The sequence below is a fragment of the Natrix helvetica genome (genome assembly GCF_964273705.1).
Source record: "Natrix helvetica genome assembly, chromosome: 2".
Lineage (NCBI taxonomy): Eukaryota > Metazoa > Chordata > Lepidosauria > Squamata > Natricidae > Natrix > Natrix helvetica.
In genome coordinates this window covers 91,852,277-91,865,393 of record NC_138552.1, presented here as the reverse complement: position 1 = coordinate 91,865,393, position 13,117 = coordinate 91,852,277, and the positions used below count along the sequence as shown (strand labels likewise).

The 13,117-nt window shown below is 39.3% G+C and overlaps 1 protein-coding gene across 2 annotated transcripts in view; it reads right to left on the bottom strand.

The window, feature by feature from the left end:
• Window positions 1-13,117, bottom strand: part of LPAR1 (lysophosphatidic acid receptor 1) — a 94,369-nt gene that overhangs the window by 39,988 nt on the left and 41,264 nt on the right. Inside the window, exons 2-3 of one of the 2 annotated variants that reach the window (XM_081940755.1) lie at window positions 9,320-9,495; window positions 492-1,239 (exon numbers count right to left, since the gene is read on the bottom strand). In XM_081940755.1, coding sequence (XP_081796881.1) covers window positions 492-1,239; window positions 9,320-9,379 — 808 coding nt within the window. In that variant the 5' untranslated portion in view covers window positions 9,380-9,495. The remainder of the gene's footprint in view (window positions 1-491; window positions 1,240-9,319; window positions 9,496-13,117) is intronic. The other variant, XM_081940756.1, reaches the window with a different exon arrangement.

The following is a 13,117-nucleotide window of genomic DNA, read 5'->3' as shown; positions in this document are numbered from 1 at the left end:
TCCAGGTAGTCTTCAGGAGCAATCCCATGGGGAACACAGTGTAATAATCCACAATGGAGGTCATCAGTAACACTGAGCAAAATCTTCTCCCCAGGAAAGATTGCAATTGATGAATTTGTGCAAAGCCTTTCGTAACAACAAGTAGAACTATTTTCAACTTCCACAACTTCACACTGGGGTCTTATGTCTTACAGAACTCCCAGAGTAGAAATCAGGCGCACCCAAGGAAACAAGCCCACCTTCAGAAACAAAGAAGGAATATTTGCAGAACTGGAGAGCTACCGGACCCAAAGCCACTTTATTTTACTGGTACAAAGTCTAAACATTCTTACGCATCATGAAAATAGACTGTGTAATGTGGATGATGCTTTTCACTGATCTGTATCCTGACAGTATAAAATGAACATTAGAAGCAACACGTAGCATTTCCATGAAATACAGGCTGTCTATTTTGAGGAGGGAGAGAAGGAATCACATCTGAAGATACTTACCAAGCACAATGACGACAGTCTTTAGAAGACTCATCATGGTATCCCGGTTCCTGCGAGGCCCTGAACTATGTCTTGACATTCTCATAGTCCTCTGGCGCACGTATCCAAAGATATGAGCATACAAGACCACCATGACTACAAAGGTGACCAAGTTGAAAACAGCCCAGAAGACCAAGTAAGAGTCGCTATAGAGTGGTGCCATGTTAGAACAGTGAGTGAGATCACAGATACAATTCCAACCAACGCTTGGTATAGCACCCATGACAATGGCCACAGTCCAGATGACCACAATTACCACCACCACTCGCCGATTACTCATCCGCGTATGGAGCTGCATACGGAACACGGTGATGTGCCTCTCAATGGCAATGGCCAATAAATTGGCAACAGAAGCAGTCAGGCTGGTGTCAATGAGTCCTTGACGAAGGAGCCATGTGCTGACAGTCAACCTTCTAGTGTTGGGTCCTGTGTTGAACATCAGGTAGAAATATGCCAGCCCTGCAAAGAAGTCAGCAGCCGCTAAGTTAGCCATTAGGTAATAAATAGGAAAATGAAAACGCCGGTTGACGTAAATGGCCACCATCACCAACAGGTTGGCTAACATGATAAAAACACAAACTGTAATCCCAAGTCCCATGACAAGCTTGCTCACAGTGTTCCATTCAGTTGCTAGTGTTTTCCCACTTTGGTTATAAAAGAAGGCAATGGTTTCATTGTAGTAGCACTGAGGTTCATTCATGCCTGCAGACTGGAAAAGAACAGAAAGCAGAATCTGAAGTTAGAATGAGAAAATACTGACGCGTCAGAGAAAAACAAGCTGCTCTAGAACGTTTGCCAACCTTAGCGAGATTAAGAAGTGTTGGACTACAGCTCCCAGAATTCCTCAGTCAACATTGGGGAATGTCTTAAACTTACCTAGGCTGCTCTAGAATGTTGAAGCAGTTTTATAAGCAAAGGAGATTGGGATTACATTTCAAGTCTAAAATTGGGGCTGTAAAATGTTTTGAAAATGACAATGAAAGTGTTTCTGTGATGGTCACATTGGTGGAAGTAAGTTTATATAAATTAACAGAAGTCAAATCAAGTATGCTCACTCTGTCACTTTATTGTCATCTCATTTGAAGTTGTCATTCTTTATTATTAAGATACTTGGACTAATGGACATGGATGCTGGAGAAAACTACCTACTGCCACTTTCATACTGTCATGTAAAAATAAATTATTGGCTAAAATCCTTTAAAGCTGATATAATTTTCTGCTGTATGTACCCATTTCTTACATGGCATAAAAACAGAATATTCAGGAAATGAACTTTTACAATGATACTATCTTCACCGCACTCCTCTTCCAATGTCTTCTTTTCGTGAAAGCTCTGCAGGTAGGAAGCAGGTTAAGTCTTCTGCTCGCAATTTTGTTCAACCTTGTGATAGCCATAGGATTTTTTGCAGAGAGAATTAGCTCTAACCATGGGAGGTCTAGCAAGAATATTGGAATCCTTTTAAAAATCAGTATTTTAATGTTCTCTATGAGTAGATCTCAGAAAGAATCTTTATGGACATAAGTCTATATAAATTAACAGATAGGGTCTCCTTTGCACACAATCCCTTCTATATGTACAATGGACTGAGAATGGCCTAGGAGAGGCAGAGTACTAAGTGTTTCTATTCCCATTGTACCTACTCGTATTTGGTGCCCTCACAAAAGAACCCCTGAAGAGGGCGTCTCTCTCTTGCTGAACCTTTTCATAATTGTATTTATGAAAAACGAACAGTCTGAAAACTATAGAAAACAACATCTTTGTCAAAATTAGTGCTGATGGCAGGGAATATCTAGGTTAACTTTGCAAGCGCTGATCTTTCTTCATATACAATCAGCTAGTTTTTCTTTCCTTTCTTCAGGTTAGAAGGTCAACAGCTGAAAAATAAAACGGTGCTCCGGTTTGCAGTGAATGTGCAGTAGAAGGGACGAAATTCAGAGTTGTCTTTTGTTAAGACAGTATGGAGGTATGTAACTTACAAGAGAAATTATGTTGGAGATGGTGGTTGTGAGAGAGTCAGGAGCAAATATCTGTTGTCACTACAATGACCCTCACTGCCATTCAGCCTCGTTTGGGAACTGTGAAATTTATATATCTCCATCTCTTCTTCTCTACACCGAGGTCTTTTCTTCTGTTTTAAAATAATGTTCGCTTGTATTTTTTACATTCCTGTTAACTTGTGCTTTTTACTTTTTACCTCCTCGTTTCATATGTGTCTCTTCTGCAAGCCACTCATTATTTTCTATGTTTTTAAAACTCTGTAAAATTATTAATAATACAGATTGAAGCTTTTATCATAAACGCAATAAGAAAAAAAGACAGCTGTTATTTGTGCGTTAGAGACTGATAATGTGCTAAACTTTTAGGCTTAAAATATTTTTCTTATTCTTTTTGGAAATGTGTGTTTCTCCTTTCTGCTGCCCACCAGAAATTAGAGAGCTATAGACTGCATTTTGGGGCAAGATGAATGCCAGAGTTTCTGGTATCCATTCTGCTTCCTGCATTATATCTTCATGTCCATCTAGGCTTTGCATTACCTTCCTAAAATTTCAGCCCTTGGCATAAATGTACAATTTAGATGTTCATTTATTATTTAAATAAGAAATAAATGAGCAAAACTATGAGAATATTATACCATATTACAATTCTGTTTCTTTTTGTAACCTTTCTAATAATTCCTGCTATTGTGCAATTTTTTGTCTAGAGCAGTATTTCTCAACTTCAGCAACTGTAAGATGTCTGTATTTCAACTCCCAGACTGGACAATCCATAGAGCAAAGGGAATGTGTGTTACTGTAAAAAAAAAGAGGGGGGGAGAGATACAACTTATGCAAAAGGTCACAGATCTCATTGGAAGCTATGATTACAAACAGCCACTGTCCCTGTTGGAAACTATGATTAAATCCTCCACAAACCACTCGTTTTAAAAAAAAAATGGAAGGAAATGCTGACCTTTCTTACTATTTATGCATTCTGAAATTACTACACACACACACACACACACACACACACACACACTTAAAAAAAACTACGTTTTAAGAAAGGGGAAAAACAATATTTTTTTAGGGAGAGTTAAGAAAAGACAGATGAATATAGCTTATAATGCAAAGTAAAATGCAAACATTCTGAAAGGGGTACTTCAAACCTTTTATTCCTATAGATTATAGAGATGTTATAGCATACTTGCTTGTTGGGGTTGTGTTAAACTGAACCGTCTGGTGGCTTGCGCATAAACCTTACACAAGTTTGCTTATTTACTTATTGTTTTTTTATCCAAGAGATACAGTGCAATGGTAAAGTGAATGTTGTATGTAGAAGGTTTCTGGTGCAAAGCCAGCAACCCCAGGAACAGTTGGGAAAACTGCTGTCTGGAATATCAGTCATCATCCATGTAGTGAACTAAATAGACCAATAACCTGACTTTTTAATATTTAATAATCTCTTCATTAAATCATTTAAGGATCAGAATAAATAGCTACTGCAATAGAGAAAAAAGAGGAAAGAGTACTGGATAAAGAAAAAAAATCAACAAATTTCACAATTATAAAATGTAAAGTTCATCAATTAGTTTAGTATATTTATAGAACCAAATTCATTCTCTCATCAAAATGCTATGTAGACAATGCATACGTCATCATGATGTTGCTTCAAAATGCAATAAACAGCTAACTAAAACAAAACTTTCAGTAAATTCTGAAGATATAATATGAATGTGTAATATAAAGATAAGACATTTATTCCAAGAAAAAGAAAGTTTTGTGCAGAAAGAGTCAGGTTGCCACTAAATAAAAGATTCAACAGAACATTTGGGACTATATTTGACAGACAGTTAAAGATTCATTTGAAAATAGTAACACCAAATTGTAGAGAGAAATTCAATATTTTGAAAGGCAGAAAAATTTAAAACTGTCTTGGGTTAGTATCAGTTATGCTTATTAAAATGATTACCCAAGGTATTTTTTAAAAATTTCAAATGGAGCTACTTTCAGTCCCATACAAATTTTTGTGAGATTGACAAAGAATAGTTGTTAAATTTATTTGGGAAACAAACAAAAACTAGCTATTAACTCAGCATTAAAACTATGGTCCCAGAGGAAATACAATACTTTTTTTTTATCCTTGAGATAGAGTGTTTTAGGCAAGGTCATTGATCAATATGGGATGTTAAAATCTTATGTTTGAAGTTTTAGTCCTTGTAGTGCAAAAGTACAGAAGAGAAACCTTCAATATTAACATTCAACAAAGATTAAAAAGCAGAAGTATTTATTGTGTGTGCCAATGAAAGTGTTAAGAACAGGAAATCACTTGTGATCATCTTTTATTTTCAAAGTTCTGTCTGACTTATTGATTCGTGTGGGAATAATGGCGTGGCCAGTTATAGCCATGAAGACATTCCAAGAGCCAACAAAGTTCTTGGCAACAGGACGAAGGAGCTGGACACCTAGATGTTTTTTCTTTATAATTTCAGGGCAAAGAGCATGACCCAAGAAGAGAGAAGTCTAGCAGCTATGTAGACAGGAATCGTTTGGATATTTGATGCTGGGATATATTTCCACACTGAGGGATTCCTAGCAAAAGTTAAGTTATACCTCACCAGACTGGGAAGAATTCTACCAGTCTGGAAAGTACCTTGGAAACTGAATCCATAGGGCTTAAATTCAATTGTGTAAGGAACAGAAAACAGAACAGAGCAGACAGAATAACAGAACAGAATAACAGAGTTGGAAGGAGCCTTGGAGGTCTTCTAATCAACCCTCTGCTCAAGCAGGAAAATCTATTCATTTCAGACAAATGATTGTCCGATCTCTTCTTAAAAATCTTCAGTGTTGGAGCACTTATGATTGCTGAGTACTAGGAATGGAATTGGGAGGAATATGCAGACTATGGAGGAACAGAGCCACAAGCATGTGACTACCATCAGGAATAAATCAAATGATACATCCCAAGGAGTCCAGTCCCTTGGCACAAATGCATAACTTATCAGGAATAAACAGGAAGAATTAGAAGTCTTACTGTTGAAAGGCAAATTATGATTGAGTAGGTATTACTGAAAGCTGCTGGGACCAAGTTTATAAATGAAATTCCAAGACTGAAAAGTATGACTTATACAAAAGGACACGAAAAGGGGGGGGGGGGGAGAATGGCATTATGTGTGAAGAATGTGCAAACATGCCCTAAGGTTCAGGAATGTCAGCCTGAGGATCCACATGAGATCATGTAGGTAAGAATACAGTATCCATAAAAATATTATTTTGTGCTACAGACAAAAACAGGCAGAAAATATAACATCCTCCTGACCCATAATAAAGAACTTTCAAGGAAGAGAAATTGTATGTATGTATGTATGTATGTATGTATGTATGTATGTATGTATGTATGATGTATCTATCTATCTATCTATCTATCTATCTATCTATCTATCTATCTATCTATCATCTATCTATCTATCTATCTATCTATCTATCTATCTATCTATCTATCTATCTATCTATCATCTATGTGTTTGTATGTGCGTCCATATGCATGCACCTTCAATTCAGTCTTGACCCTTAGTGACTTCCTGGACAAGTCTCTGCAAGTGGACAAGTCCCAGAAAATGGTTTGTTATTGCCTCCTTGTTAGGGCTGAGGGAGAGAGAGACTGGCCCAAAGTCTCCTAGATGGCTTTGTGCACGCACAGTCTCCTGGTTTCTAGCCTGGTTCCTTAACCGCTACTCCAAACTGGCTGTCAAAAATAATAATGCAATACTTTAAATACCAAAACATTTATTGCAAAAATCTTATCCAAAAGCTCAAGTTCCCAAAAAATTGTTCTAAAGTATGTTATTCCTACTGACTTCATTTTAGAAAGGACATTGACAAATTTGAAGATGTCTATAGGAAAGGTATGCAGTGGCTCAGTGGCTCAGACGCTGAGCTTGTCAATCAGAAAGGTCAGCAGATCAGCGCTTGAATCCCTAGCACCACATAACGGAGTGAGCTCCCATTACTCGTCCCAGCTTCTGCCAACCTAGCAGTTCGAAAGCATGCAAAAATGCAAGTAGAAAAATAGGGACCACCTTTGGTGGGAAGGTAACAGTGTTCTGTGTGCCTTCGGCATTTAGTCATGCTGACCACATGACCACAGAGATGTCTTCAGACAGTGCTGGCTCTTCAGCTTTGAAACGGAGATGAGCAGCTCCCCTGGAGTTAGGAACGACTAGCACATATGTGTGAGAGAAACCTTTACCTTTATAGGAAAGCAATCAAGAAGGGGCTTGAAAAGAAAATTTATAAGGGACTGCTGGAAATACTGGGCATTTCAAGTCTGGAGAAGAGAAGACTGCGGGGTGATATGACAGTTGTCTTCTAGTATCTGAAGGATTCTAATATAGAGGACAGGGCAAATTGTGTCAGAGTTGTTTATTTATTTGTATGACTGTATCCCGTCTTTCATTCAGGAGCTCAGGGTGTTGAACATTGCATTCTCTCCTCCATTCCCCTCCCCACCACATGCATAACAACTTTGTGAAGTAGGTTTGTTTGAGAGAGGTGACTGGCCCATAGCCACTCACCTAATTTCAGTGTATTAAAATCTGGGTCTCTCCAGTGCCAGTCTTACTCTTTAACCACTGCAACACAGTGAAACCACAGAGTATTGAGAAGACAAGACAAAAAGCAATGAGTTTAAATTACAATGGAATAGATTTCATTGGACATGATGAATAATTTTCTGACAATAAAAACTGTTCTACAATGTAACAGAGTCTTCTTTGTGCAGGTGTGTAAACAAAGGCCACCAGTCCTGGGTGCTTCAGTTAGTCTGAGTAAGAGTTTGGATTAGACGATCTCTAAGGCACATGCCAACTCTCACATGCAGTGATTCAACTGCATTACTGTATGTGGATAATGCATCTTTATTAGAAATCTAGGAACTAAGAAATACATCATTTGGTTCTAATGCATATTTTCTGCTATTCAATAAATTGAATTAGTTTTTCCCTTTGTTTTTGTCACAAACAATCTTCATGTTGTAGAGTTAGTGCTCTTACATATAATGTACGGGCTACTTTTATTGTTTCAGAATATATCAGATATGAAATACACATACATTTTATGTGTATTTTACACTTTAACATAAGGAGAGCCTGATGGGACAGGGAACGTAGTCAGGGAAAAGAATGAAGAGGATGTTATCCCAGGAAACCAGCAGAACCGAGAGTCACAACATTGCCAGCAACCTTCTGGTTGCTTTCAGGAGTAAGATTCAACTGGTTCAGACCGGTTCAGGTAAACCGGATGCTAATTTTACATCTGGTTCACAGAACCCTTAATAGAAATTACTGGCTGGCCCTGCCCACCCCACTCTGTCCCTCCCAGGAGTCTCCATGGGGCCGATTTTGGCCAGGTAAGTGCAGGGCACACACGGATACTCTGGAAGGGCGAAAAACAGGCCTCCCAGAAGTTCTGGAAATGGGCCCATTTCCAGCTTCCAGAGGGCCTCTGGAGCCTGGGGGAAGCAATTTTCGCTCTCCTGGAGGCTCAAGGAAACCCTCTGGAGCCTTGGCAGGGTGAAAATGCTCTCCCACTGTGGTGCAGGAGGCCGAGTAAGCCACACCCACCATGGCCACGCGCACCCAGAGAACCGGTTGCTAACATTTTTCAATCCCACCCCTACCTGCTTCCCCAAAGCACATCAATATAATCTTCATTGCCTACATGCAGATTCCTCAGGTACTATATTAAATAAATACTTTTAGAATATAACATCTTAAACCATCGTTGGTCTGCTTTAGCTCGGGGACGACACTGAAATATAGGCAGAGTCATGTAGACATGTTTTTGAGAAAAAGACAGTAGTCTGTTCTCACTCCAGAACAAGGAGGTTGTGTAGATTTGCCCTAAGGCAGGGGTGTCAAATTCACATTGTCACGGCGGTGTTACATGATGTATCAGGACTTTTTCCCCCTTTACTAAACTGGGCATGGGTGTGGCCAGTGCGTGATGCATCTGGCCCATAGGCCAGGAGTTTGACAGCCCTGCCATGCCCTAAGGTTTTCCTTGCTGGCTAGATTTTCCTTGATCATATTTACGTATAAAACCACTGTGCAAATAGAATGCTGTGACAATGCAAACAACGATCTCTTTAATGACACATTACTGAGGACAGGCTAGGCAAAGGTATGAAAACAATTAAAGCATCCTATTGGATATAACCTATGTCTTGAACCATCACTTACTCCATGTGTTGAAGTGAGAAGAAAATAAAACACGTTTCAAATTGTACAATCTCAGAAGTTTCCCTAGTTGTGTTTTTGTTTGCTTTCAAAAGGATTTGTATCTCATCCACAGCAGTCACAATTATATCTTCAGACCTCTATTACTCCCTCATAATTTTTTACAAAAATAGAAGTTCAGCACAATCATTTGAATGAAAGAGCCGCGGGGATGCAGTGGATAGAATCAAGTATTGCAGGCTAACATACTACACTGCCAGCAGTTTGATTGTGACTGGCTCAAGGTTGACTCAGCTTTCCATCCTTCTGAGGTTGGTAAAATCAGGATCCAGATTGTGGGAGGCAATATGTTGACTCTGTAAACCGCTTAGAGATGGTTTCAAAGCACTATGAAGTAGTATATAAGTCTAAATGCGATTGCTATTAATAGATCCTTACTAATTTACTGGCCATTCTGGCCATAAGGAAATCACATGTTCTTATAACATAAAATCTGAGATATCTAAAGTGACAGTTTGTAGGCATTAAAGTTGTATATGAAAGGGCACAGTTAAGTTTAGAACTTTTTCAACTTACTTCAATTATTTCTGGCTGCGTCCTCATAAAAAAAGGTACTTCCGCTGAAGGATCTGCCATATTTACGCAGCAAAATTAATTACTTTTTAAAGAAACCTTCTGCCTTCTATGCTTCAGGTGTTATGAATAAATTCTCGAGTTTCTTGATCAGTTCTTAGTCATGCTGCTTTTTATCCCTATAAGACAGAATTAGACTTTAAAACCTTAGGAAACATTAAACACAATCTCAATAAAACAACCTTTTTAGATGAATAACCATTTGGGAAAAAGCATAAGAACATACACATTTTTCAATGCATAATACAAAATGTTAATATAGAAAAACACATACAGCTTTCAACAGTTTTTACATTGACAATATATTATTTTGTTTATAAATAACGTATCACAAGTTGCAAACTAAAATCACGTTTCAAAAACTATTTTTTAAAAAAAAACAATTCATGGATTTGAATTTCTGCAGAATTAGGAACCCCATTCAAGCAAATGTTTCTAAGCTTAGGTTAGCCTTAATGGTAGCACTGCCTCCAGAATCCTAAAAATGTTTAGAAACTTTTGTGCAGGTTAAATATATATTTGTCCTTTGGTCTACTGAAAAATGTAGAGTTGCTAAATGTTCTTATCCCAAACCACAGACTAGAAGAGTGGGAAGAAACATTATAGCCCTGATCTTGCATACTCCTTCCTTCCTTCCTTCCTCAATGGGGGAAGAGATTAGACATTTCTGTTCCTCATTAGCAATACGTATTTTCCTATTGTCTTTAAGTGCAACAAACGTTAGTTGGGGAAGCATAGTTTGCTGCATTTATATGTAATAGGAACCTATAGTTTGCCACTAATTAGAAGCAGAAGCTTTTAAACTTTTATTTCCAAGTTCAGATGAAGAGAAGGAGGGAATATGATCCTAATGCCCATCAAATGCCACTTATTTCATTATTTGATGTGTTATCTATCTAGATGTGCCACATACTTTCACATTATATAGTAGGTCCTCCTGAATCCAAGTCCTGCCTTTTAATGTAGTGGGGTGGTTTGGAGTGGAACTTTCCCAAACTCATTGTAGGTATCTTTCATGATCAAAACTGTTAGGCATCCCTAAAACTTCCTTGTATTTTACTTTATTTCATTCAACAAAGTCCTCTAGGTATTGGTGAAGATTTGGGAGATGATCAGGGATCTTATAGGGATAAGGACTGGAGAATTCCAATACTTCCAACTTCTGTGCAAATACCTATATTTGTATTCAGCTAGCTTTAGGGTACGTCTTATGCAGTGACGTGCAGTCAGGTGAGGCAAGTGAGGCACAGCCTCACCGCTCTCATCATGAAAAGAAAAAAAATGTAAAAGGAAAAAGCTGAGCTAGTTGCTGCCTCACCGTGGATGACTCTGCTTAACTTAAAAAAAGCCTCTAAAAAAGCACCCTCTACTATACTACTACTGTGTGCCTCACTTGCCTCACCTGACTGCACGTCACTGCATAAGATGTACCCTAAAGCCAGCTGAATAGTCTGACTTTTTAGGCGTTTTATGATCGCTATGTGTGGAACGTGTTTCTTGTGCTGAGCGATCATAAAACACCTAAAAAGTCAGATTAGGTGAAGTATGCAGTTCTCCTGCCTCACAGTAGAGGGCTCTTTAAATCGAAACTGAGCATGCCTGGCTGTGGAATTCTGGGAGTTGAAGTCCACAAGTCTAAAAATATTTGAAACCCACCACTATGTCAGTGCCTCACCAGCCATAAACCTCACCGCACGTCACTGGTCTTATGTGTGGAAGGGGTCTGCATTTTTATTTTACAAAAGCATCAGAAGGTTATACAAGTAGTCCTTGAGTTATGACCACAACTGAACCCAAAATGTATGTTGCTAAGTGGGACTATTTTTGCCTCATTTTATGACCTGTCTTGCCACAGTTGTGAATCGCTGCAGTTGATAAGTTACTAACATGGTTGTAAAGTGAATCTGAATTCCCCGTTTACTTTGCTTAACAGAAGTTAACAAAATGTGATCACATGACCCCGGGACACCGCAACCGTCCTAAATATGAGTCAGTTGCCAAGTGTCTGAATTCACTTTTTAAAAATATATGTTTTATTGATACATTTTAAAATAAACTTTGAAAGTTCCATATCTATCTGAACAGCACGTCGTCTGAATTTTCATCATGTGACTAAGGGGTTGCTGCAATGGTCGTGAGTGTGAAAAACGGTGATAAATCACTTTTTCCAGTGATGTTGCAACTTCGAAGAGTCACTAAACGAGCTGTTGTTCAGTGATGGATTACTTGTACAATTTTGTGAAGAGTTCCTGTGCATTGAACAGCACACTTGGCAGGTTTTCAATAAAACACTGATTATATGGCCAGCTCCAGCAGGATGGGAGAAATCCCTTCATTCCGTCCTCCACGTTGCACAAAAGTCAAAGAAGGCCAGACTTTTATGTCTGGAATAACTTTCCCAAGTCCTTTGTTATGCACAAGGTGCCCCGCAGAAAGAGGACTTTGTCTATCACATTGCAGATATATTTGCACATAGGGCAGGTATTTCTGATTGCTTTCAAAGTACACTGCAAAGTGAATAAATATTTTCAGTGCAGGAAATGTTCTGAGTTAAAGCCATAATAGGCATTCTTACTTATGCCAGAGGCAGAAAACAATCCCTCTTTTTTCAAATACTCTGTAGGTGCCTAAAGGGATGGAAAGTGACTCCAAATGAAAACTGGGTTCTAGGGACAGAATTACTCTATGGGATCCTGACAAGGCAAGTAAGAATTTTAGATAGAATATATTTTATTTACTTCATTTGCATTTTCCTGGAATAAACTTTAGGGATATCATATCTTAATTTTTAAGACAAATATAAAGTTTGTATTTTCTACTCAAATTTGTAATCCCTTCTGAATTTGGATACCAAACCTATTTTCCTCTAGAGCAGGGGTGTCAAACTTGATTTCATTGAGGGCCGCACCAGGGTTGCATTTGACCTTGGGGGGGTCAAGGTGAGAGTGGCCAGTTTGACATCACTTGTGTCAGGGTGCCTATGGTGGACCGAGTGCTCTGCTAGCGAAAACAGGCTCCTGAGCTCCATTTTCAGCTACAACGGCCTCCTGCAACCTTCTACCAGCTAAAACAGAGCTTGGGGGGGGGGGGGGCACGACTCTCACAAGCTCTGTTTTCAGCTGCAACGGCCTCCTGCAACCTTCTACCAGCTAAAACAGAGCTTGGGGGGGGGGCACGACTCTCACAAGCTCTGTTTTCAGATGCAATGGCCTCCTGCAACCTTCTGCCAGTGAAAATGGAGCTCAGGGGGAGCTGCGCATGACCCTCTCGAGCTCCGTTTTCACTGGCAGAGGCACTGCAAGCCGGTCCTTCGCTGTTTCCTGGGTGGTCCAGAGGGCCAGCACCCCATGGGCCAGATCCGGCCCACAGGCCTTGAGTTTGACACCCCTGCTTTAGAGCAAAGAAAGAGAATATGAAGTCTCAAGGCCACCCTCTAAGTCCTGTTTCCTGTAGCCGAGTGGCCACCAACCTTTGAGGCACCAGAGACCAGTTCTGTGGAGAGAGGTTTGTTTCGCGGACTGGAAGGGGCATGGTTTTGTGTGCTGCCTGCATTCTGTAGATGAGGCTTCACTTGTTTGTATGGACCAGTTTCTGGCATGCTGCAGACTGGTGCTGGTCCACAGACCGGGGGTTAGGGACCCCTGCTGTAGGTTAAATATTTTTGTGATTCCACATATTAAAATGATAATGTAAAATTTAAAATTACCTCAAAAGAATGAAAATGAAAGAACGAGAGAGGGA